Raw genomic sequence first — 22,852 nt, 5'->3', positions numbered from 1 at the left:
CTTAACAAACTGAGCCACCCAGGCACCCCTGATAGGAGTCTTCTGCCGTCTTCTCTCCCTCTTCTCCTTCTGGGATCCTTACAATGCACATGTTATTACACCTGATGATTTCACAGAGTTCCCTTAACCTATTCTCATTTTTTTACTACTCTTTTTCCTTTTTGCTGCTCAGCTTGGTTGCTTTTCATTGCTCTGTCTGCTGTTAGACTCTTAAAAAATATATTTTAATATATCTCAAGTCAGGACACATCAATATCAAATTGATTGCTTTGCTCTAACTCCGTTGGCCTGGACGGAAGTTGAGCCCTTCCTGAGAGGATGTGTGTTGCTTCTGTCAGTCACCAGGAGACTTCTTATCTGGGGAGTAGGAAAGACTTCATGGAGAAGGTGAGGCTGAGTCTTGAAATATGAGTCGTGTATACCACAGGACGAGATGGAGTAGACAATTCTAGGGATACAGCAGACACTCAAAAAATAGGTGCCCGGTTCCTTCTCGGGCCTGGCCCAGAAGGGTCCAGACATGCTAAACAAGGGAAGGGGAAGTGTGCTGCTGCCTTACCCTGCATCTACCAGGATCTTAGCGGAAACCCCACTCCGAGACCCTGCTGACACTGCGCCTCCTTGGTCCAGTGCATTCGTGAGCCTCGTCTGCCCGCACCTGCGTTTTCCCTGGACAGGAAAGTATTTACTTATCCAGCAGTAAATGGGGGTAGGAGAGAGGCCAGGTTGGCAAGTTCAAAGTTAGAAAATGATTTTCTCCCGTAACTGGGAAGGCCCCAGTCAGCCTTGTGGGCAAAGAAGAAATAGCACATTGGACCGTAAAGGGAGCACTGGATGTTCCTTGTTCGAGTGTGCTTCAGGAAGCACATTGCCCTTTCCTCCTGCTGAGTCGCGCCCTGGGGACAGCTATGGCCTGTGCCATGCAGACCCCAGAGGAGCCTGGCTGCTCTGGGACTTCCTGAGGAATCCTTAGCTGGCAGAAAAGGAAGAGCCCGGGGAGCTGGTCCCCGTCCCAGCGCTGGCTGTAAACCCTGTACCCATGCAAGTCCCCGTCCCCTCTGAGTGCACAGGGCAGTGAGCTTGGTGGTTCTCAGCCAAGGCTGCACATTAGAACCCCGTGGGGGGCTTGTAAGACCTACAGATGCCCACACCCTACTCTAGAGAGTCAAACTGGTATCTCCAAGGGCGGGAGCCAGTACCGCTGTGTTCTGATTTTAAGTTCCTTAGGTGATCCTAATGTGTGACCAGGCAGTGCTCCTGGACTAGGCCATTTCTATGTCCCCTCCATGAGTCTCATCCCACGGAAACAGTCAGGAAGCGTACATGTCTCTCCTACCTTCTGGTCTCAGAACACCCACCATTGTGTAGCGGAGCCTCACTTATGTCTTATGTGTGGTTTTTATCCTGACCAACCTATAGACACTTTCCCACCAGGCTTAGGCCGGGAAGACAAGGCTACCTAGCTTGGAAGTCGGGTTTGGGGGTTGCTCAATAGTTCCTGAGTATCCACAGTGTGAGAGGCCAGGATACTCAGCAGGAGGGGAAGGCATGGCCTAGGGCAGGGCAGGGGCAGGGAGGGCGGGGTGAGTCACATCCTAGCCTGATGATTGGATGTTAGGTGCCCTGGGGCCACAGAGAAAGGGATTTACCTGGCTTGTTTGGATTTGGGAAGAGGCTTCTAGAAGAGGAAACCCGGGGAAAGCCAAGTAGGAGGTAGCCAGGTGAGCAAGGAGGGAGGCAGGAATTAAGAAGCACAGACCCAGCATTGCCCTCTTTCCTCCCTTTGCGCCAATAGCACGTGACCATCCTTTGGTTAAACCAGGTCTTCCAACACTTGGCCAATTTCTTCCTATGCAATCTTGTAAGTTCTGTAAAAGTTAAAGAAACAGAGTTTGGGAAGGCTCTGGCTCTGGATCATAGGTTGAGCGTGCTGGAATAGTTCCTCTGATAGACCCTTACACTAGTGCCAGAGAATTGGGAGGGAGATGTGGGTCCCTTGGCCCCAGGCAGTGACCAGGGGACCTCACGTGAGGCTTCTCGATTTGCCCTTTTCTACCAATGTAACATTCGCTCCCCCGGGCTCACTAGGGGAATAGATCACATTCCTTTTGGAAGCCAATGCCCAGAAGCAGAAGCGCAGGCTTGATCTTTCCTGTTGCCATCAACCAAGCCTTCTATATACGTTAGGATGGGATTTCAGGGGTTCTTGAACCACAGCTTATTCCTTCATGTCGAGGAGACCATGGATTCAACGTGGCAGCCCCAGCCTGAATGAGCCAGCCATCGTGTCACACGTCACTGGGCGCTGGCCATTCGGACCTCAGGACATGCTGGGCGCTCACCTGCTCCTTCCAGCAGGGAGGTGGGCAGTCAGTCCTCTGACATGAACGCAAGGCAGGCTGGGAACTATGTTACAGGAGCCAGGGGGGGGGGGGGGGGCCCTGGCGGAGGAGGCACCTTGAGTGAGCACACACCTGAGATAGGGGAGGGGGGAGTCTGAGCTGAGAACGAGGGGAGAAAGGCCCAGAGGGGAGAGGTCTGTAGTCTGGTGAACTAGAACTGGGTGGCGAGGAGTCTTGAGGGATGGGGATGGAAAAGAAAGTTGAGAGCAGATTACTGAGGACTTTCAGAGCCAGGGGAGACACAAGCATGTGTGTGGTCTAGAAGATCACTCCAGCCGACCTAAGAGAAGAAAAGGCAGTCTCTCCTGAGTTTTTATACTTGCTAATAACAGTGACAAGACAACGATATGTGTGGCTGTTTATCGAGCACCTGCTTTGTGCCAGGTACTGCAAACAGCAGGCTTCCGCTCGCCTTCACATAATCGTGCAAATAGGTGCCGTTGGCTGTTGGCCCCCATTATACAGATGAAGAAACTGAGGCTCAGAGAGGTTGAGGAGCTTGCCTAAAGGTACTCATTCCACTAGGCGCTTATGGAAAGCCCACAGTGCCAGGCATTGTGATGCGCCCTGGGGACTCAACAGGGAAGAAAATGGATCTGCCCGCCCCACCACCATGTTCATAGTTGACAGCTGATCGAGGAGGATGAGCCATTAATCACGAGGAATTACCACAGACTGGGATGAGTGTGTTGATAGACAGGAACAGGGAGCTATGGGAACACAGAGCTGGGCCCCCTAACCTAGAGTGGAGCGATCAGGGAAGGCTTCCTGGAAGAAGTGATATGTAAAATCTACAGGGTGAAGAGGAATCGGCCCCTTAGTGCCTCTGAAGGGGGAACTTTGTACCCTAACTGTGGTACTTAGTCATGAATGTGCCTAAATCCTTTCATTGCTCTATACCTTTCTTCCAAGGGCCTACAGACATCCTGTAAATACCTCTCAAAGAACCATTGGGAAGTCACCCCACTTCATTTCTTCCTTAGTCCTCCTGTTCCACACATATTAACTGTGGAGTTACCTGAGAACCCCACTTTCCAGTTCCCCAGGCTGGACACTGGCCCAGGCCCGACCCTAAGTCCTGTAGCCCCGCTGTGCCGACAGCGAACCCTGCGGCACCCTGCCCCCGTCCCCCACAAGGCTGTGCAGGGCCAGGCAGCCCGCCTCCACCATGCCCGGCTGGCTTCCTTGACATCCGGGTAGAAATGCAGCCCATGGCTATTCAGAAGAGTTCAGCTTTGCAGCAAGGGTGGCTCTTGCTTGTGGTAGAGAGACCCCAAAAGGAATTCTGTGAGGAAATCATAAGATTTACAAGTGCTCATTCCAGTCTATACCTGCTATGGGATTTGGGCTGGAAGAACCAGCTCCAGTCCCTGGTACAACTCCGGCTTCTGTTTGCACACACCCAGGGATGGGGAGCTCACTACTTCAGTAAGCAGCTCAGTGGATCGTCAGAGAATTTTCATTAATAATAGCTAATATTTATTGAGTGATCGCCAGGCGTTGGAAACTGTGATACGCTCCTTATAGGTATTGTCTCACTGAAACTTCTTTCTGCTGCAGGAGGTTGGGTCACAGCACTATTGTAGTGTATCTATTTCATAAGTACGTAACTGACGCTGGAAGACTAAGGAGTTTATCCCAGATCACACAGCCATTACTGGCAGACCTAAATTCTGACTCCAGAGTCCATGAATGCATCTATTACACCCACACGGCCTCAGTTCTGTTTACCAGAACCTTCCTCATTTCAATCTTTACCCACCGATCCTCATTCTGGCAATGACTGGGCGTCCCAAAGTTTCCTTTCTCCAAGATGAGAGGTTCTGCAGCAGAGGCCGTACCCACCCCCCCCCCCCCCCCCGCCCCCGTGTGGCGTAAGAGGTGTTAGCAGTGTCGGAGAAGGAGAGGAGGGGCCGGCCTGCAGGGATCCTGGGAGCCTCCTCAGTGCCCCTCAGGGCTTGCAGATTCACAGCTACCAAAGTTCTGAGCATGCGGTCCCAAGACCAGCAGCAGCATTACCTAGAAACCTGTTAAAAATGCGAACTCTGAGGCCTTCCCCCAAGACTACTGAATGAGAAATGGAATGCGGCCTAGCAATTGTATTTTATTTTTTAAATGTTTATTTATTTTTGAGAGAGGGAGAGGGCGAGCGGGGGAGGGTCAGAGAGAGAGGAAAACAGACTCCCAAGCAATCTCCGCACTGTCAGCCCCACGCGGGGCTCGAACTCACCAACCAACCGCGACCTGAGCCAAAGTCGGACGCTTAAGTGACTGTAATTGCATTTTAACAAGACCTCCGGTGATTCTGATCCAGCTAAATGTTGAGAACCACTGCATTATAGCCTTGGAGAAACGGGAGGGGCAAATGGAATTATTTAACTTTCCTCCCTGACCCCCAAAGCATCCCTAGAAGTAATAAAATTTGCAGGGTGCCAGAAAAAATTCATTTCTCCCAGAAAGAGCTGGCACAGGTGCCCCACACATCCCTCTTACCTGGCAGGCCTCCATTGCTTTGGCTTTAGGCTTTGTTAAGTGCTTCTTTGAAGGGTTATGAGCCTTCAGCGGCTAGCCCCTTAGTGCGGATTCACTCAGTAGTTACCAATCTTGGCTGCACACTGGAATAACATGTGAACTTTTATTTTAGATATTATTAAGTTTATTTATTTTGAGAGAGAGAGCACGGGGAAGGGGCAGAGAGAGAAGAAAAGAGAGAGAATCCCAAGCAGGCTCTGCACTGTCGTTGCATAGCCCGATGTGGGGCTCAAACTCATGAACCGAACCATGAGATGGGGACCTGAGCTGAAATCAAGAGTCAGATGCTTCACCCACTGAGCCACCTACGCGCCCCCCACATGGGGACTTTTAAAGATCGCAGAGGCTTCCGTCCCTCTTTCCTTTGCCCCCCAAAGACTCTGAATACCTCTACCCAAAGGGGTAGGACTCTTAAAAGCTTCCCCAGATGATCTAATGTTCAATCAAGGATGTCAGGATTCAATCAGGCTTCTCGGCTATGGTGAATGAGTAGATTAGGTCAAGTGGCCCACTTGGGTCCAGTTAGCTGTGGCCGGGGAGGCCGGCTGAAAGGCCCTTTGCATGGGAATTCTGAGAGCGATAGCAGTGGAGCTGGTCAGGCACCACATTAAATAATAATGGCCTTCCACGCAGAGCGAACGACCCGAATTGGTGCTCTGTGAATGTTAGTCCCCTTGGCTTCCCTTCCTAAGTGCTTGTTGAATGGAAGGAGACTCGATTGGATTCTCATGGCCTGGAATCAGAGCTCCATCTGGGTGAGAAATCAGGTGCCCCGGCTACCAGCTTCTCACAGCCTTAAGGGTTTTGGGGGGGGGGGTTTATTGGATCATTGACAGCCAAGCCTTGATGGTCCCTAATTACAAATGAGGAAATGGAGGGGCAGAGAGATAAAAGGCTTTGCAGGGTCATCCAGCCAGGGTGTGGTGCCACCCAAACGGCACCTGTGGCTTTTGGTTACACACAGTGTGAGTAGAGTGGCCTTCCCAGGCCCACATCCTGCCCTTCTCTGCCACCCTCCGCTCCGGCAGGCAGGTGTGCCTTCTCAGCGTCTGAGGAAGCCTGCGGAGTGTTCTCTGTGTGGTCAGAGAAGAAGCCACAAGGGACGCCAGGATACCCGGGGAGTGTGGCAGTCCAGAAGGCACAAGTGTGCTTCAGGTAGGAGAGGTGGCCAGCGGTGCCCAGGAGGAGAAGGTCGTTGGCTGAGAAGGAAGAGGAATTTGGAGGTCTAAAGAGATTGGAGGGAGCTGGTCACAGTAATCGTGGAAAAGGGAGCAAATTCACAAGAAAAAGCGTTGTGAGGTTGGCAGTATGGAGGGTCCCCTTGAATTTGGTGATCGTGAATGTGTGCTGGAAGCCGTGTGCTTTGTTCTGGAGGGTGTCTGTTGAGGGACATTCTCCCGCAGTGTTGACGGCTCGGGTTTGAGCAGAGAGGAAGTAGAGAGCTGTGGACCCAGACTCGGCAGATGTGATGAAAACACAGAGACCAGTGGAGTAGGAAGAACTGACAAGAGTGCTTGGAACATGGCAGGCCATGGTACCCAGGCTGGCTAGGGAGGGAAGTGAGGATTATGGATGGGGAAAAGCGGAAGGAGTCGGAAGGGAAGGACGCATGAGGCCAGTGGGAGCAGTTGAAGAGTAAACAGGAACGAGAAAAGGCTGTGGTCAGAGCGGGCTGCTTTACTGGAGGCCAAGGGTGAATGTTCTGGTAGGCAAGGGTGCTGGATGGGTTGTCCAGGGGGATGCTGGAGGTGCTTACAGCGATGCCAAGCCCCACAGGAGAGTTGCCAGTGTGTTCGGAGAATGAAGAAGAAGGGTGCCTGGGTGGCTCAGTTGGTTAAACGTCTGACTCTTGAGTTCAGCTCAGATCACGATCTCACCGTCGTGAGATCAAGCTCCGAGTCTGGTTCTGTGCTGAGTGTGGAGCCTGCTTAGGATCCATTCTCTCTCTCTCTCTCTCTCTCTCTCATTCCGTCTCAAAAAAAAAAAAAAAAAAAGAAGGGGCGCCTGGGTGGCTTAGTTGGTTGAGCATCCGACTTCGCCTCAGGTCATGCTCCGGTCATGATCTCACGGCTCATGAGTTCAAGCCCCACGTGGGACTCTGTGGTGACCGCTCAGAGCCTGGAGCCCGCTTCAGATTCTCGGTCTCCCCCTCTCTCTGCCCCTCCCCTGCTCACACTCTGTCTCTCTGTCTCTCAAAAATAAATAAACATTAAAAAATAATTTTACAAAAAGGAGAAGGAGAAGAAGAAAGACTGGGGGATTTCTCCTGCTGTTGAGGGGAGAGGCTGGAATGACCAACTGCAAGAGAACAGATTTTATTTTGCAAGGCAGAGGAAAGTGATCGTCTAAACCAGTGCTGTCTAAAAGAAATATATTGCAAGCCATATATGTAATTTTGAATTTTCTAGTGGCCACATTAAAAAAGTAAAAAGAAACAGGTGTGATTTAATCATATATTTTTAACCCAATATATTCAGGGTATTATTCCAACATCTAATCAATGTAAAAACATTACTAATGAGATATTTTGCCTTCTGTTTAATATACTAAATGCTGTCTTCAAAATCCAGGGTGTATTTACACTTAGGGCACATCTCCGTTCGGACTGGCCAATTCCAAGTGCCCAACAGCTACATGTGTGGCTAGTAGCTCCCGTATTGGCAAGCCCAGCTCGGGACTGTTGCCTCTGGTGACATGGGCCTCGCAAGTCTTTACCAGCACTGAGCCATGTGCCATGTGGGGAAATATAAAAGAGGTGTAAAAATCCACCTCTGTCCTCAGTGCTTTATTTTTCTTAGAGGCGTCTGTGGAGCATTGAAAGTGCTTTGGGGGGGCTCCTGGGTGGCTCAGTCGGTTGAGGGTCCAACTTCAGCTCAGGTTATGATCTCGGGTTTCATGAGTTCGAGCCCCACATGGGGCTCACTGCTGTCAGCCTGTCAGCACAGAGCCGGCTTCAGATCCTCTGTCCCCCTCTCTCTGCCCCTCCCCCGCTTGCACTCTCCCCAGAATAAATAAGTGTTAAAAGAAAGGAAAAGAAAAGAAAGTGCCTTGAGTTCCAGCCTCAGCTCTGATTTTCTAGTTGGTGAGAGCTTGGGCTCTGTGTTACGCCTCTGGGCCTCCGTGTCCTTGTCCGGAAAGTAATGTAAAGTAAATAAGCAAGTGAAGCATAGTTCTTTTTTTTTTTTTTTTTTTTTGATAGTTTATGTATTTATTTTGAGGAGCAGATGTGTGGGGGAGGGGCAGAGAGAGAGGGAGAAAATCCCAAGCAGGTTCCACACTGTCAGCACAGAGCCCAACGCGGTGGGGGTGGGGTGGGGGTAGTCTTAATCTCACGAACCTTAAGGTCTTGACTTGAGCTGAAATCAAGAGCGGACGCTCAGCCATCTGAGCCACCCAGGCAGCCCGTGAAGCATATTAACCCAGGTCTCCTGCCTGCCTGCCTCCCAGGTGGAGATAGTACCTGTGAATTACTAACATTTTCCAATGTGAAAAGTCCGTGGCTGAGATTGGCATGCAATTTCTTTATTTTGAGGATCACGCCATTTTTTATTTTTTAAGTAATTCACAAACTTGCTAAAATAGCCCAACTGTCCAAAAAGGCATAAAGTGAAATGTAAGGCTTTCTTCAACCCCAGACACCCAGTCCGTCCCCAAAGACGAGCACATCACTGGTTTTTAGAGTATCCTTCCAGAGATCTTCTATGTCGTTATGTGGATAACTCTATGTGCGTGTGTATATACATATTGTTACTTAAATGGAAATATTCTCTATATACTGTTATGCCTTGTGCTTTTTCATTATTTTTTAGATAATCGAATATCCGTGCATATAGATGTATCTCATTCTTTAAATGTCTCTGTAGTACTAGAATATGAATATTGATAATTTTGTTTAACCAGTTGTGACATAGTAAGAACTACATATTTGGTCACCTCTCCCTGGTTCCTGACACAGAGCCCCTCATATCCTAGTCATTTACTAGGTAATAGGAGCATCTCCTGTTACAATATTTGGTCTTACTCCTTGGTTCCTGACACAAAAGCTAACTGAGGCCCTTGGAATCTCCAGAGTGATAAGTCTGTCTTTTTGTTTGCCAATGAGGTGACTTTTGGAAGATGAAGGCTGGTTGGTAGAGGAGCTAACCATGGGATTAGAAAGTTAGAACTTTCAGCCCTAACCTCCTTCCACCACAACCTCTGGAGATAAGAGAGAGGCTAGGGATTGAGTCAATCACCAATGGCCAATGACTTTATCAACTCTTCCCAAGTAAGGGAACTTCCCCCCAGATGCTAACTGAAGAAGCTTGGAGAGCTTCTGGATTGGTGAGCCCATCAAGGTGCTGGGAGGGTGGCACACCTGGAGAGGGCATGGAACCTTTGCACATACCTGCCTACACCTCTTTTCTGTGTCGCTCTTCCTGAGTTGTATCCTTTATAAAAATAACAGATAATAGTAGAGTGCTTTCCTGAATTCTGTGAGCCATTCTAGCAAACTATTGAACCTGAGGAGGGGGTGGCAGAAACCTCTGTTTTATAGCCAGTTGGTCAGAAGTACAGGAGGCCCAGGGGTGCCCTGGGGGGCTCAGTCAATTAAACATCCAACTCTTGATTTCGGCTCAGGTCATGATCTCGAGGTTTGTGAGGTCTAGGCCCACATCGGGCTCTGCACCTACAATGCGGAACTTGCTCGGGATTCCCTATCTCCCTCTCTCTGTGCCCCTTCACCCCCCCCCCAAATAAATAAATAAACATTTAAAAGAAGGAAGTACAGAGGCCTGGACTTGTAGTTGGTGTCTAAAGTGGGGGCGGTCTCCTAAGACGGAGCCCTTTAGGGGTGGGGTGTGCTCTCCCTGCGGGTAGTTGGTGTTGGAAGAGTTACAAGTAGTGTAAGAGCCCGTTTTCCCTTACTGGTCTCTTACCGGTGAGCATACAGGATGCCTCTGGTCTTTTGCTACTACAAAAGACTACACTGTGCTTCAGTAACAAAACCTACATTTGTGTTCCCTTATTACTTGTAGGATCCGTTCATAACCGTGGAATTTCTGGGTCAAGAGGTGTGTGCTAATACTGTTTTCAGAGATTTTACCATATCGCCCTCCAAGAAGGTGACACCCATTTACAAATCCCCACAGTAATGTTGGAGTATAACTTCGTCCTGCCTCTGACAACGTAACGTTATCAGACCGCTTTGTCTTTCCCAGCGGATAGCGGCCAAGCCATTCAGCTTTCCCAGCCGGGGTTTTGCTGGGCTGTGATAATTGCATAAGACAGGTGGTCACAGGTGGTGACCCACAGAAATGCTATTTTGGAGTGTTTTTTTTTTTTTTTTTTTTTTGGTTGGGGTACAACTACAGGAACCTGATGCAGGGGAGGCCCCTGCAAGCCTTCGCCTAAACCTGCATCTGTCCACACTGTTTGGATTTGGCTGACGACTGGGTGACTCCTCAAGGCCATTTATTATACAGTAAGATGATCAGGAGCGAGCTGAGCTTTGGTCCCTGAGTAATCAGGCACTGAGAGGGAGAATTACTACCTGAGCTAATAGGAGGGATAGATACCCTGTAAACTGGGCACACGTGTCCATCCTCAACACCATTCGTGGCGTCTAAACCCAAATGCCAATGTTTAGGGTTGCCATGCTGGCCTCCAACGTAGAAAGGTCTCCAAAATTCCAGGCTACTTGTTTCAAGAATGACAGAGGTTAGGGGCGCCTTGGTGGCTCAGTTGGTTAAGTGTCCAACTTCGGCTCAGGTCACGATCTCACGGTCCGCGAGTTGGAGCCTTGAGTCGGGCCCTGTGCTGACGGCTCAGAGCCTGAAGCCTGCTTCGGATTCTGGGTCTCCCTCGCTCTCTGCCCCTCTCCCACCCGTGCTCTGTCTCTCTGTCTCTCAAAATAAACAAACATTAAAAAGAAGAATGACAAAAGTTAGGCAGCGACGTAGATATTTTAGTTGCAGCTTAAAACTGCTGTTTCTCCTTTGAGCTCTTTGGCCCTCAGCAGACTTGGAGGGGAAGGGGGCCTCACCAGCATCCCCCCCTCAGCTCGGCACAGATCCTCCTGTTCCTGATCCCTCCAGAGGGGCAGCAGTTTGACAGGCAGGGCACGCGTGTCTTTATTCCTCCATTCCAGTATACTCTGAGTGCGCACAAAGTGCCAGGCACCGTGCTGGGCTCTGGGGCTTCTGAAATGACTGGAAACGAGTTCCAGGCAGACCTACTGTGCACACGCTCACTTCCTGCTGCCCTCGCTCCCCGCCAAGTACAGGCCAAAGCCAGTGCCTGGGGTTGCTCTCGACTGGTGGGGCTCAGTCGTGGGTTGTCCTGAAGGTGTGTAGGACAGGCGCGTGTGGTGGGCTCAGGGCAGTGTGAGCCATGTGCGTGTGAATGTTCGATCTGCTGCCAGGTCGCCCTCCAGGAAGCCCCGTTCAGATCATGCTGTGCCTCTACTTAAATGCCATCTGAGGGCCTCCCTGCGAGGGCTAACTCCCTCAGATAATCTCCAGCTTGCCACAGATTCCTCAGGCTACCTACCACCCTTCTACTCAGCAGGGCCGGAGGGAGCAGAGGATCCTTCTTGCCTCCCTGGGTGGGCTCACTGTTCTCCCAGCCATGATGGCGCTTCCTCCCTTTCCCACAATTTTAAAATTTTATCCTTCAAGGCTCTGCTTCTTTCTCTTCCTTTAAGCTTATTTATTTATTTTGAGAGACGGAAAGAGCATGAGCGTGGGAGGGGCAGAGAGAGAGAAAGAAGAGAGGGAACCTCAAGCAGGCTCCGTGCTGTCGATGTGGAGCTCGATGCGGGGCTCGAACCCGTGAACCTGAGCTGAAATCACGACCCGAGCTGAAATCAAAAGTTGGACGCTTAACCAAGTGAGCCGCGTAGGTGCCCCGCGGCTTCGTTTCATTGAGTGTCTGTCTGCTCCCTTCCCCAGCTCCTTGCAAACTTCCTGGCTCCTACCAGGGCAGTGAAATGCAGACTGGATGTCACTCTCAGTTCAGCCACTTAATGTGACATTGCACAAATTCTGTAACCTCAGTGAACTTAACATGTGCTACTCTGTCAAACGGGGATGATAATAATACTGTTCACCAGGCCACACCCGCGAGCCAGCGCCCTGTTGCAGAGAATGCGATGGCGTTCTGGGGTGGCATTCAGTGACTGTGGGGCTGCAGTGGGATTGCTGACCTTGGAGATGCGTTAGGAAGGCAGAGCGTTAAGGGAAGAGTGGCTTTGGCCCTCCCTCACCTCTGCCCCTGCCCCCAACCCTCGGTTGCCTCAGAGATCAGCTCTTGTGTACCTTGGAGTTTTCTCGTTGCTCCTCAACATTTCTGTGAGTCTCCGTGTAGCCAACAGTCCTGGTTTGCTTCTAGCACTGACACTCCCCAATCCTGGGAAAACCCCTGGGCACCCCGGAAAGGCTGGTCATCCCAAGGCTAGTGACACAGACCTGAGCCGAGGAGAGCAAGCACTGGGGCCCGAGTGCTGTGCCCTGCGGGGCCTCACACGTGTCCTGTCACCCGCCCTCCCCCGCCTCACAGCCTTCGTCTGGAGGCTTTTTGGTCCTCTTTCCACAGCAGAGGAAGCTGAGGCTCTCGAAGGTGAAGGGATTTCTCCACGGGGAGGACACCCCCCAGGTTGAGTCCACGTGGATCTGCTCACATCATGAGCCTCCACCACACCTCCCCGCCCCTTGGAATAACACTTCTGTCCTGTGCTTCCTCGCTCCGCCGCCCTGCTCCAGCAGTGTTCCTGATGTAGGCTTTCTGACTTCCAGTTTACTGCTCACAGGCTCGCTCAGGGTGACAGCAACACTTGCTGGTTCTCGGCTGTGTCAGATGGTCACGCTGGCTGCACAGGTGGCTTTCCAGATAAGATGAGTTGTCCCGATAGAGGTGGCCTCCATGACTCCTGACACCCAGAGTCTGCACCAGCCATCCGTCCATTAGTTGATACCCTTGTTCATCGAGATTGTGGTCTGAATAGGCTTGACCTTTGCTGTGATTTCAGGAAATAGATCATCTTCAATCATCAATTTCTTTAAAGCAGCAAAATACAACCTCTGTAATTTATTTGTCAGAAAAGGAGTAAGGACCCATTCTGAGTAGCATATTCCAGCCCATTCCTAGTAGCTGATTTCTGCTGGCATTTTCCCTCTGATTAGTTTCTTTTTCTTAATGTTTATTTATTTTGAGAGAGAGAGAGCACGAGCGAGCACGCGCGGTGGAGGGGCAGAGAGAGAGGGAGGGGGAGAGAATCCCAAGCAGGTTCTGTGCTGTCAGCCCAGAGCCTGACACAGGGCTCAATCTCACCAAGTGTGAGATCATAACCTGAGCCGAAATCGAGAGTCAGAGGTGCCCCTCCCTCTGATTAGTTCTAAGTGTGTCTCCCCAGTATCAGGAAGTCAGGCTTTCAGGGAGCACCTTGGTTCAGGTTCCAGTGACTTCTGCCTTATTAAAAATCTTTAATTCTGTGACACCTTCTTTAAAGGAGGGATGTGCATCTGGGAAATGGGTAGAATTTAGTTCTTCTCTGCTTTTCACATAGAAAGCAAGTGAAGATATAAACCAAGGACAGCTTTTAACCTTTCTTTAAACTTTGTCCACCAGATTGCTTGGTCTAATCAGGAGAACCTTAAAAAGGTTTTTTAAAATACATTTTATTTTTTTATCCAGTAAACAACTGAAATTCAAAACTTATATAAATGTATAATTTGGAAAATAAAATTCCATTGCCATCCAGTCTCTAAGGGGCAATCCCCGTTGACCGTGAACATGTATTACTACAACATTTTCTGTATGTAATAGGTACCTATTTATACAAACATAAATAAGATCATATTATGCTGCTTTATAAATCTATTTTTTAACCTAGTAACATGTTGTAGACACTCTCCCTTGTCCATGCAAAACTTATCCTTGTTAATGGCTGCCTGGCATCCACTTTACAAGTGAAATCTGATTTATTAAACCAACCTCCTTGAATAGAACATTTTGAGCCAGGTCTAAGGATTGGTCTAGCTACTAACTTTCTCTGGACTTATTCTGAGTGATCTTAGCATGAGGTACAGAGGCGGGTTACTCATTAATTCAACTTTTTAAACTAAGGTGACAAGCAGTTTGCCTTTAAATTTTTAGAACTGTTAATTTTCCCTCCTAATTATAGATAGATAGGAAAAGGAACTCTTTGTTCTAAAAACCTAGTTAAATGCCTGGTTGGTTTGATTAGAAGGAGGTTTTAATATTAAAATCTTTATTATTTTTTTAAGTTTATTTATTTATTTTTTTTAGTTAATCTCTACACCCAAGGTGAGGCTCAAACTCACAACCCCCAGATCAAGAGTCACATGCTTCCCTGACCTCGCCAGCCAGACACCCAGGAGGAGGTTTTTACGGTCAAAGGAAAATACAGACTAGTCGACCAGTTTCCAGCTGTATCAGCGTCTCAGAAACTTGGGCTTGTTATTTTTGTTTGTTTGCTTTTCAGTTTTGCTATTTCTTGGGCCAGAGTACCTATAAGACTCAAAATGAAGGTCCCTAAGGTTATTGAAAGGGTTGGCAGTATCCCAGGAAACTAATCTGTCAGTAACCTTGACCAACATGTTTAACATGAGTGTGCGTGAAATACACATGTTGCGATGCAGGTTTATCACTAGCTCTAAATATGGTTCTCCAAATCTTATGGTAATCATATTCCAACTGTTCGTATTTGGGGTCAGAGAAATCTGAAAACATAGATAAATGATCGTCACAAGGTGAAGTGAGAAAAACAGTTTTTTGTATGTTTGCTTTTTTAACGGAAGTATAGTGGACGTACAATGTTACACAGTGAGATTCCACAGGTCTTTGTGTTATGCTGTGCTCACCACAAATGCAGTTACCCTCTGTCACCATACAACACTATTGCATTGGCTACATTCCCTGTGCTGTACCCTTCATCCCCATGACTTGTCCCATAACTACAGCCTGTACCTCCCTCTCCCCTTCACCCATTTTACCCATCTCCTTACCCCCACCCCTCTGGAAACCATCAATTTCTTCTCTGCATTTATGGGCTTGTTTCTGCTTTTTGTTTATTGGTTTGTTTTGTGTTTTAAATTTTACATGTAGGTTAACTCATACGGTATTTGAATTTCTCTGACTTATTTCATTTAGCATCACACTCTCAAGGTCCATCTGTGTTGTCCCAAATGGCAAGATCTCCTCCTTTTTTATGACTAATACTCCATTGTGTGTGTGTGTGTGTGTGTGTGTATTCCAAACATTTTCGATCGGTGTGTTTTCATTCTTGTCTCTATGGATATTTTTATTTCTTTTTGATTTCCTCATTGAGGTCTGTCACCTCCCTGATTAGGTTCACCCCCAGGTATTTTAGTCTTTATAGAGCAATTGCAAATGGAATGTTTTCTTAATTTCTATTTGTGCTACTTTATCATAGTGTATAGAGATGCAACAGATTTCTACATATTCTATATTCAGCAATGACGGGATTCATTTAATATTGCTAAATTTCTGGTGGTGTCTTTAGGAAAAAGTTTTGAATAAGACAAAACTGCACTTAAGTCCCATCCATTCCATTTCCTAGCTACATGGGCATGTTGCTGACTCATGTAAAAAATTAGAAGGATTGGTAAGCACGTAAGTATGTATTATCGTAACTGGCACATGAAGTCTTGCCTAAATTATACTTCTCTTTCCTACTTGTGTGTTACCTTTTATTTTTATTTATTTATTTATTTTTATTTTTTTTTCTTACATTTATTTATTTTTGAGACCGAGAGAGACAGAGCCTTAACGGGGGAGGGTCAGGGAGAGGGAGACACAGAATCTGAAACAGGCTCCAGGCTCTGAGCTGTCAGCACAGAGCTTGACGCGGGCTCGAACTCATGGACCCGCGAGATCATGACCTGAGCCGAAGTCAGCAGGCCGCTTATCCGACTGAGCCACCCAGGCGCCCCGCGTGTTACCTTTTAGATATGCAAATTTGTCAAATTTTTGTTTCGGCAGCAACATTTCTCAGGAAACCTTACCCTTCTTGTTGCTATACATATTTGTCATTCACTTATTCAACTCAACAAAGATTTACTGCCCAATCCCTCTGTGTCCAGAATTCTGCTGGGGGACACAAAGATGAAGAAAATACATTAACTCCTGCCCTCTGAGGGCTGACCTGGAATTTGACCTCTGTTTTCTTCCTGAGAGAGGGGGCAAATGTGGCAAAATGTTAATAATTAGTGACTTAAGGAGAAGGTACATATTAATTGTACTTGCCTTTCAACTTTGCTGTGAATTTAACATGTTTTAAAGCCCAGAGTTGGCGAGAAAATCGATCCCTGTTACTCGGCAGTTGTAACCCGTGAGAAGCATTATTACCTCCCAGTGTCTCACCTTGATGTTTATCAGATTATGTCTAGTCACCTGGCCGAGGCCTTTCGGAGAGAAACACTAGTGGAAAATGCTGGGGATGGGAGAAGGCAGGAAGAAATGTCTGGAAAAGTTAACAGGTGTGGTTACCTAGAGCCACACAGCAGAGGCCTTGGAGCACCTGGACACCCAAAATTGAGGGGCCAAACAGGAAGTGGAGGGTGGAAACCAAGGGATGGGTTCTGGGCTTAAGTCCTGCCCTGTTCGTTACCCAGTGTCCAGCCGTCTCTGGCCGGTCCTCTCAGGGAGGGTGCGGGGGCATTTGTCACATTCCGTGCTCTCCACTGCCAAGCAGTGATGACTGATTTGAGCATAGAGATTAAATATGTGGGCTTTGGAGCCAGCTTGCGTGACTCTCGACCTTGCAGAATGAACTTGGACAAGCTAGTTAGTCCTGTTGACAATGAGGTTTTGCTCTATTCTCGACAGAATTGCAGTAGGTTGTGTGCGAGACATGAATGAGGCAATTTGTGCAGGTGGTTGCACGGGGCTTGTGCGTGGCACCCGCTTACTACACATATGACGGCATATATGTATGACCTCAGTCAACGGTGCTAGTACACACTTGTGCAGAAACTTCTGCTTGACGCCTCTTTGACTCACCCACCACCCACATCTAGTTCGCCAGCATGTTTCTTCTCCCCGTTCATGCCCTGTGAGGCTATGCCTCATCTCTTCTTTTTATTTTATTTTATTGTTTAATGTTTGTTTATTTTTGAGAGAGAGAGAGAGACAGAGCATGAGCAGGGTTGGGGCAGAGAGAGAGAGGGAGACACACAATCCAAAGCAGGCTCCAGGCTCCGAGCTGTCAGCACACAGCCCAACGTGGGACTTGAACTCACAGACCGTGAGATCATGACCCGAGCTGAAGTCGGACGCTTAACCGACTGAGCCACCCAGGCGCCCCTAGACCTCCATCTCTTATCTGTCCCCTGCAGCAGCCACCTGCCTGCTCTTCCTGCATCTGGGCTTATCCCCTCTCCCCCAGAATGTTCTCCGCAGCAGACGTTCTCAAGCTTAGCGGAGAATGTCCCCTCCTGCCTGAGCCCTCCTGTGGTTCCCATCAGCCATGAGTGAACCCCGCTCCTGACCCTCACATTGTGGCCCGTGTCCTGCCAGCTCTCCAGCCCCGCCTCTGTCTCTCCCCACTGCATTCTGACATGCTGGCCTTCCTTCTGTCCCTCAGACACACCAGCACTCACCGTCCCCTCACAGTTTTTTCACATGCTCCCTCTGCCTGACCTGCTCTTCCCTCAAGTCTCCACACGTTGCCTGCCTGTCATTCAGGTCTCCATTCAAAGGTCATCTCCTCAGACCCCTTTGCACTGCTGGTGGGAATGCAAAGTGGTGCAGCTGCTCTGCAAAACAGTATGGAGGTTCCTCAAACAAATGAAGAATAGGACTACCCTACGACCCAGCAATTGCACTACTAGGTATTTATCCAAAGGATAACAGGAGTGCTGATTCTATTGGGCCCATGCACCCCACTGTTCATAGTAGCCAAAGTATGGAAAGAGTCCAAATGTCCATCGACTGGTGAATGGATAAAGAAGTGGAATACACACACACACACACACACACACACACACACACACACACACACAGAGGAATATTCCTCAGCTATCAAAAAGAATGAAATCTTGCCATTTGCAACAACGTAGATGCAAGGAGAGTGTATTCTGTGAAGCGAAATTAGAGAAAAACAAATATCATATGACTTCACTCATGTATGGAATTTAAGACACGAAACAGATGAACATAAGGGAAGGGATGCAAAAAGAATATAAACACATAAGAGACTCTTAAATACAGAGAACCAACTGAGGGTTGCTAGAGGGGTTGTGGGTGGGAGGATGGGCTAAATGGGCGATGGGCATTATTAAGGAAGACGCTTGTTGGGATGAGCACTGGGTGTTATACGTAGGGGATGAATCGCTGGATTCTACTCCTGAAATCAAATCGTTATTGCACTACATGCTAACTAACTTGGATGTAAATTTAAGAAAAAAAATAATTAAAAAAAAAAGTCATCTCCTCTGCGAGATCTTCCCTGACCATTCTCTCTAGAGCCACCTTTACCCCACTGGTCACTAGTGCCGTTTTATTGTCCCTAAAGCACTTGTCATTATCCAGAATGATTTCATTTGTTTATTTCATCCTTGTGCGCCTCCCATTTAGAATGGAGTCACCAGGGAGGTTTACTGTTCATCCAGTAAACAGTCATCTTGGATCTTGTTCACGGGGGGTGTGTGTGTGTGTATGTGTGTGTGTGTGTGTGTATATATATATATATATGTATATATATGTATGTGTGTGTGTGTACACACACACACACACACACACACACACACACACACACACAATAGCACAGACTGAGGGGCTTAAGCAACAGAAATTTATTTTCTCACAGTTCCAGAGGATGGACAGTCCTAGATCCCGGGTCTAAGCACAGGTCAGTTCAGTTTCTGGTGAAATCTCTCTTCCTGCTTCTTGCTGCAACCTCACATAGCATTTTCTTTCATTTCCCCTTTGCATTCCCGTGGAGAGGTAATGAGAGAGAGAAAGAGAGAGCTCTCTGGTGTCTCTTCTTATGAAGACAGTAATCTTATTGGATCAGGGCCCTACCCTAATGACCTCATTTAACCTGGATTACCTCCTCTTTTTTTTTTTTTTTTTTTTAATTTTTTTAAATGTTTATCTTAGAGAGACAGAGACAGAGTGTGAGTGGGGAAGGGGCCAAGAGAGACACAGAACCTGAAGTAGGTTCCAGGCTCCGAGCTGTCAGCACAGAGCCCGACGCGGGGCCCAAACTCACAAACTGTGAGATCATGACCTGAGCCGAAGTCAGACGCTTAACCGTCTGAGCCACTCAGGTGCCCCTAACCTTGATTACCTCCTTAGCGGCTGCATCTTCAAATACAGTCACACTGGAGGTTGGGATTCCGACACGGGAGTTTCATGATGCGGGGTACAATTACTCGGTCCATAATGTTCACCACTGTAGTGCCAGTACCAGAACCTAGAAGATAGCCTGGCATGTGCTAGGCACTCAATAAATAGTTGCTGAATAAATCAACGAGTCGTGAAAGTCCGCTTTCCTCTAAGTTCATACAGACGCTGCCCCACGTCTGGCATTCCATCCTGCAGGTCAGGGTGTGTCCCTGTACATCCCCCAGTCGGCCATCAATGCCACGGTGGAGGAAGACATCTTGCTCTCGGTTGAGTACTCCTGCCATGGCGTCCCCACCATTGAATGGAAGTACACCTCCAACTGGGGCGCACAGAAGATCGTGGAGTGGAAGCCGGGCACTCAGGCCAACATCTCCCAGAGCCACAAGGACAGGCTCTGCACTTTCGACAACGGCTCCATCCAGCTCTTCAGCGTGGGCGTGAGGGACTCGGGCTACTACATCATCACGGTGACGGAGCGCTTGGGGAGCAGTCAGTTTGGCACCATCGTGCTGCACGTGTCAGGTAAGGCAGCCCCCCCCGGGGCCTGGCACCTCTCTGAACTGCCCACGTGTGGGGCAGCGACTTCGTGGTATTAAAAGAGCCATTATCTTCCCCTTGCCCTGCCCGCCCCGTAGAGATCCTCTACGAAGACCTCCATTTTGTGGCTGTCTTCCTTGCTTTGCTCGCTGCCGTGGCCGCGCTGTTAATCAGCCTCATGTGGGTCTGTAATAAGTGTGCGTATAAATTCCAGAGGAAGAGAAGACACAAACTCAAAGGTAATTCTCTGGGCCCTGTGGTGATCCATTCACGATTTTATGGCTGGAGGTGGTTCTTGTTATCCTGGTCTCACCGAGAACCAACCCCCCCGTGGCTGGCGGGCAACTGACCGGCTTGTCTTTTGCTTTGCAGAGAGCACCACTGAGGAGATTGAGCTGCAAGATGTGGAGTGTTAGCCAAGGCTGCGCCCAGTTACATTCCTACCTCAAGAGGAGAAGAGTACTTTCCACAAAGGGTGCGAACGCCGCCAATCTCCCCTCCCAGCCTCCTGCCGCCTGGCCGTAGCCACACGGTCCCGAGGGGACTGCGGATGTTAGCGAAATTGACTCCGTGGATTCCAGGACTCTGGATTGGACAAACTCCGCTCTAGTACTTGCAAGAAGCTCAAGGAGCAGCGTGCTTGAGGCTTTGGGCCAGAGCCTCGCTCGGCTGCTGCTTTGCGGACCCATGCCAGTGGCCTCGTGCTGGTGGGGCCGCTTGCTAGCTACACTTGTCGCGGCCCTGGGGGTGGCCGCTGGAGGTGTCCCCGTGTCCGAGGCCGGAGTGGCCCTGGACCGAGCGTGCAGCCAGCATTGGACAGGCTCTCCGTGTTCCTTTCTGCTCTGCTGGTCCCTCCAGCCTCTGCTGCGGGAGCTACTGTGAGAAAACCCGACACTTTTAGATGATCTGCCTGCCATGCAAGGGGAGAGACTGGGCCCTAATGAGATGCTTGGAGCAGACCCCGGGGCCTGGTTAGGGAGAGGGGCTCCGCTTGTTCCTGAGGGACCAGCGTCAGAAGCAAGGAATAGGGAGAATATGACCTCTCTCTTCTTCTCGTAGCCCAACATTAATTGGATTTTCCCTCCTCTGGCCCCTACTTAGGCCAGAGTGAGGAACACCGATGTTCATCTCCACTGTGGGCAGCAGCTGGCCTCCAAATGGCTTCCCGACAAGCCAGGTTCTGGTACCTATGAAAGCGACCCTGTGTGGTGGGTGGTACAACTGTGCCCCTCATCACCAACACTTTGTCTCAAGTCAGGCCCTTGCTCCCTCCCAAGTGGGCTTAGGAACACTTGGCGCTCACCTACCTCACAGTCGGGGTATCAGGTGAAGCCCACAGTATGCACAGAGCTCACTGAGCAATTTCAGGAAAGCAGGAGGATTCTCCAAGGGTCTGGAAAGCCAAGCAGGCTACCGAGTGCTGTAAACTGATACACGCTCTGGTGTACCGGGGCTCCGCGGGGACCTGGGAACTAGAGCACAAGTGGCCTGGGCTCTTAGGCTCTCGGCTTGTCAGTCACCGTGTTTACTTGAAAGTTTCTCCACCCCGACTTCCATTTGGCAAGCTCTAAATAGGCATGAACTTGTTTTCCATTATCCTTTCTCTCTCCAACACTCTTAGCTACAGACCAAACGCACCAGCGCAATTAGTGGAGCATTCCCTTCTCTTCTCCTCTTTGTTTTTTGAAATGTTTGTTTTTGCGAGAGACGGGTGGGGGGGGGGGGGCAGGGAGGGGCAGAGAGCGAGGGGGACAGAAGATTCAAAATGGGCTCTGTGCTGTCAGCAGAGAGCCCGACTTGGGGTATGAACTCATGAACTGTGAGATCATGACCTGAGCCGAAGTCCCATGCTTCACCAACTGAGCCACTCAGGTGCCCCTCTCTTCGCTTGAAGTCCCCAGTGTCAGTATCTTTTCTCCTTCCCATGTGGCAAAAAAAGTTGACTGGAGAAGGTGGGCCTTTCTCTAAATAATCCGGGGTAACAAGAAGGGATTTTTGGAGTAGTCACGACAGGAGCTCTGTGCTCTTAGAGAAAGACTCTAAAGGCATTACTTGATTCAAAAGGCAAGACAGCAGTTGGTCTACCAACTGATTTGTAGCTTGAGCACCTGCACAGAGAAGGTTCTCACCCCCCAGGCCACCTCCTGTGCACACACTTGTAAGCACGCACACCTGTGCCCTTTCCCCAGGCAGCAGTCAGAGGAGCCAGTCCCCCACCGGGATGGGTTCCTCATACAAGTCCCCACTATCATGAAGAAGCAGGGTGGGAGTACGGGAATAAAAAGGGGGTCAAGGATAATCTGATTAGTTCTTTCTTCTCTTTCCCACAGAAAGCCCATCAGCGGGAAACCCGTTTGGATCCGGGCACCTGCTGGCATCTGTGTGTGCTCTTTTACACCACCTGCTTTCCAGAACTGTGCTTCTAGCTTGTCAGAAGTCAGGGGTGGTAATCTCCAGAATAAAAGGAGAAATGGAAAAGTGGAACCAGTGAGAGGCCTTCATGGCAAACCCAAATGTAAATTAAACTGCCCCCCACCCCAAAGCTCATGAAAAGTTATGCCCCTGGCTTTCCATTTCTTTATTTTGCACTTTTAAAGCTCCCTCCATCCTGAACAGTCTTGTGGAAAGTATTTGATTCCAGAGCCTGAAGTGTTTGTCTATTTTTCAGAAAAGAAAATCTGAAATTCCAGAGGTTGGCCACTGGAAATGTTAAGCTATAAGTTATGTTTTAAACTGTGAAGGAAAAAAAAATTGTTGTAAAGAACAAAATAAAGCCTGAAAATAAAGCCCCAGCCCTTTGTGTGTGAGCCCAGTCCTGCCAAGCGCTCAGAGGCCCTGGGTGAGGTTTCCATCACCTGTGGGCATTAGAAAAACCCCAGCCACAGCCATGGGTCTGGCACCTTTTTTATTTTTATTTTTTTCAATATATGAAGTTTATTGTCAAATTGGTTTCCAGACAACACCCAGTGCTCATCCCAAAAGGTGCCCTCCTCAATACCCATCACCCC

General features: G+C 49.0%; 1 protein-coding gene and 1 long non-coding RNA gene across 2 annotated transcripts in view; both read left to right on the top strand.

Moving 5' to 3' along the window:
* VSTM5 (V-set and transmembrane domain containing 5) overlaps window positions 1-21,541 on the top strand; it is a 37,138-nt gene extending 15,597 nt beyond the window's left edge. The window contains exons 2-4 of the mRNA XM_040489631.1: window positions 19,503-19,829; window positions 19,943-20,083; window positions 20,217-21,541. Of these exons, the coding sequence (XP_040345565.1) occupies window positions 19,503-19,829; window positions 19,943-20,083; window positions 20,217-20,260 (512 nt within the window). The 3' untranslated portion in view covers window positions 20,261-21,541. The remainder of the gene's footprint in view (window positions 1-19,502; window positions 19,830-19,942; window positions 20,084-20,216) is intronic.
* A 92-nt stretch (window positions 21,542-21,633) lies between these two features.
* LOC121039426 (uncharacterized) overlaps window positions 21,634-22,852 on the top strand; it is a 2,208-nt gene continuing 989 nt past the window's right edge. Inside the window, exon 1 of the long non-coding RNA XR_005794789.1 lies at window positions 21,634-22,564. This is a non-coding gene — a long non-coding RNA (uncharacterized LOC121039426). The remainder of the gene's footprint in view (window positions 22,565-22,852) is intronic.

Source organism: Herpailurus yagouaroundi, unplaced genomic scaffold (genome assembly GCF_014898765.1).
Source record: "Herpailurus yagouaroundi ecotype Mexico unplaced genomic scaffold, PumYag 180, whole genome shotgun sequence".
Taxonomy (NCBI): Eukaryota; Metazoa; Chordata; class Mammalia; order Carnivora; family Felidae; genus Herpailurus; species Herpailurus yagouaroundi.
Note: the sequence above shows the minus strand (reverse complement) of the source record. Positions and strands in the feature narration are given on the sequence as shown.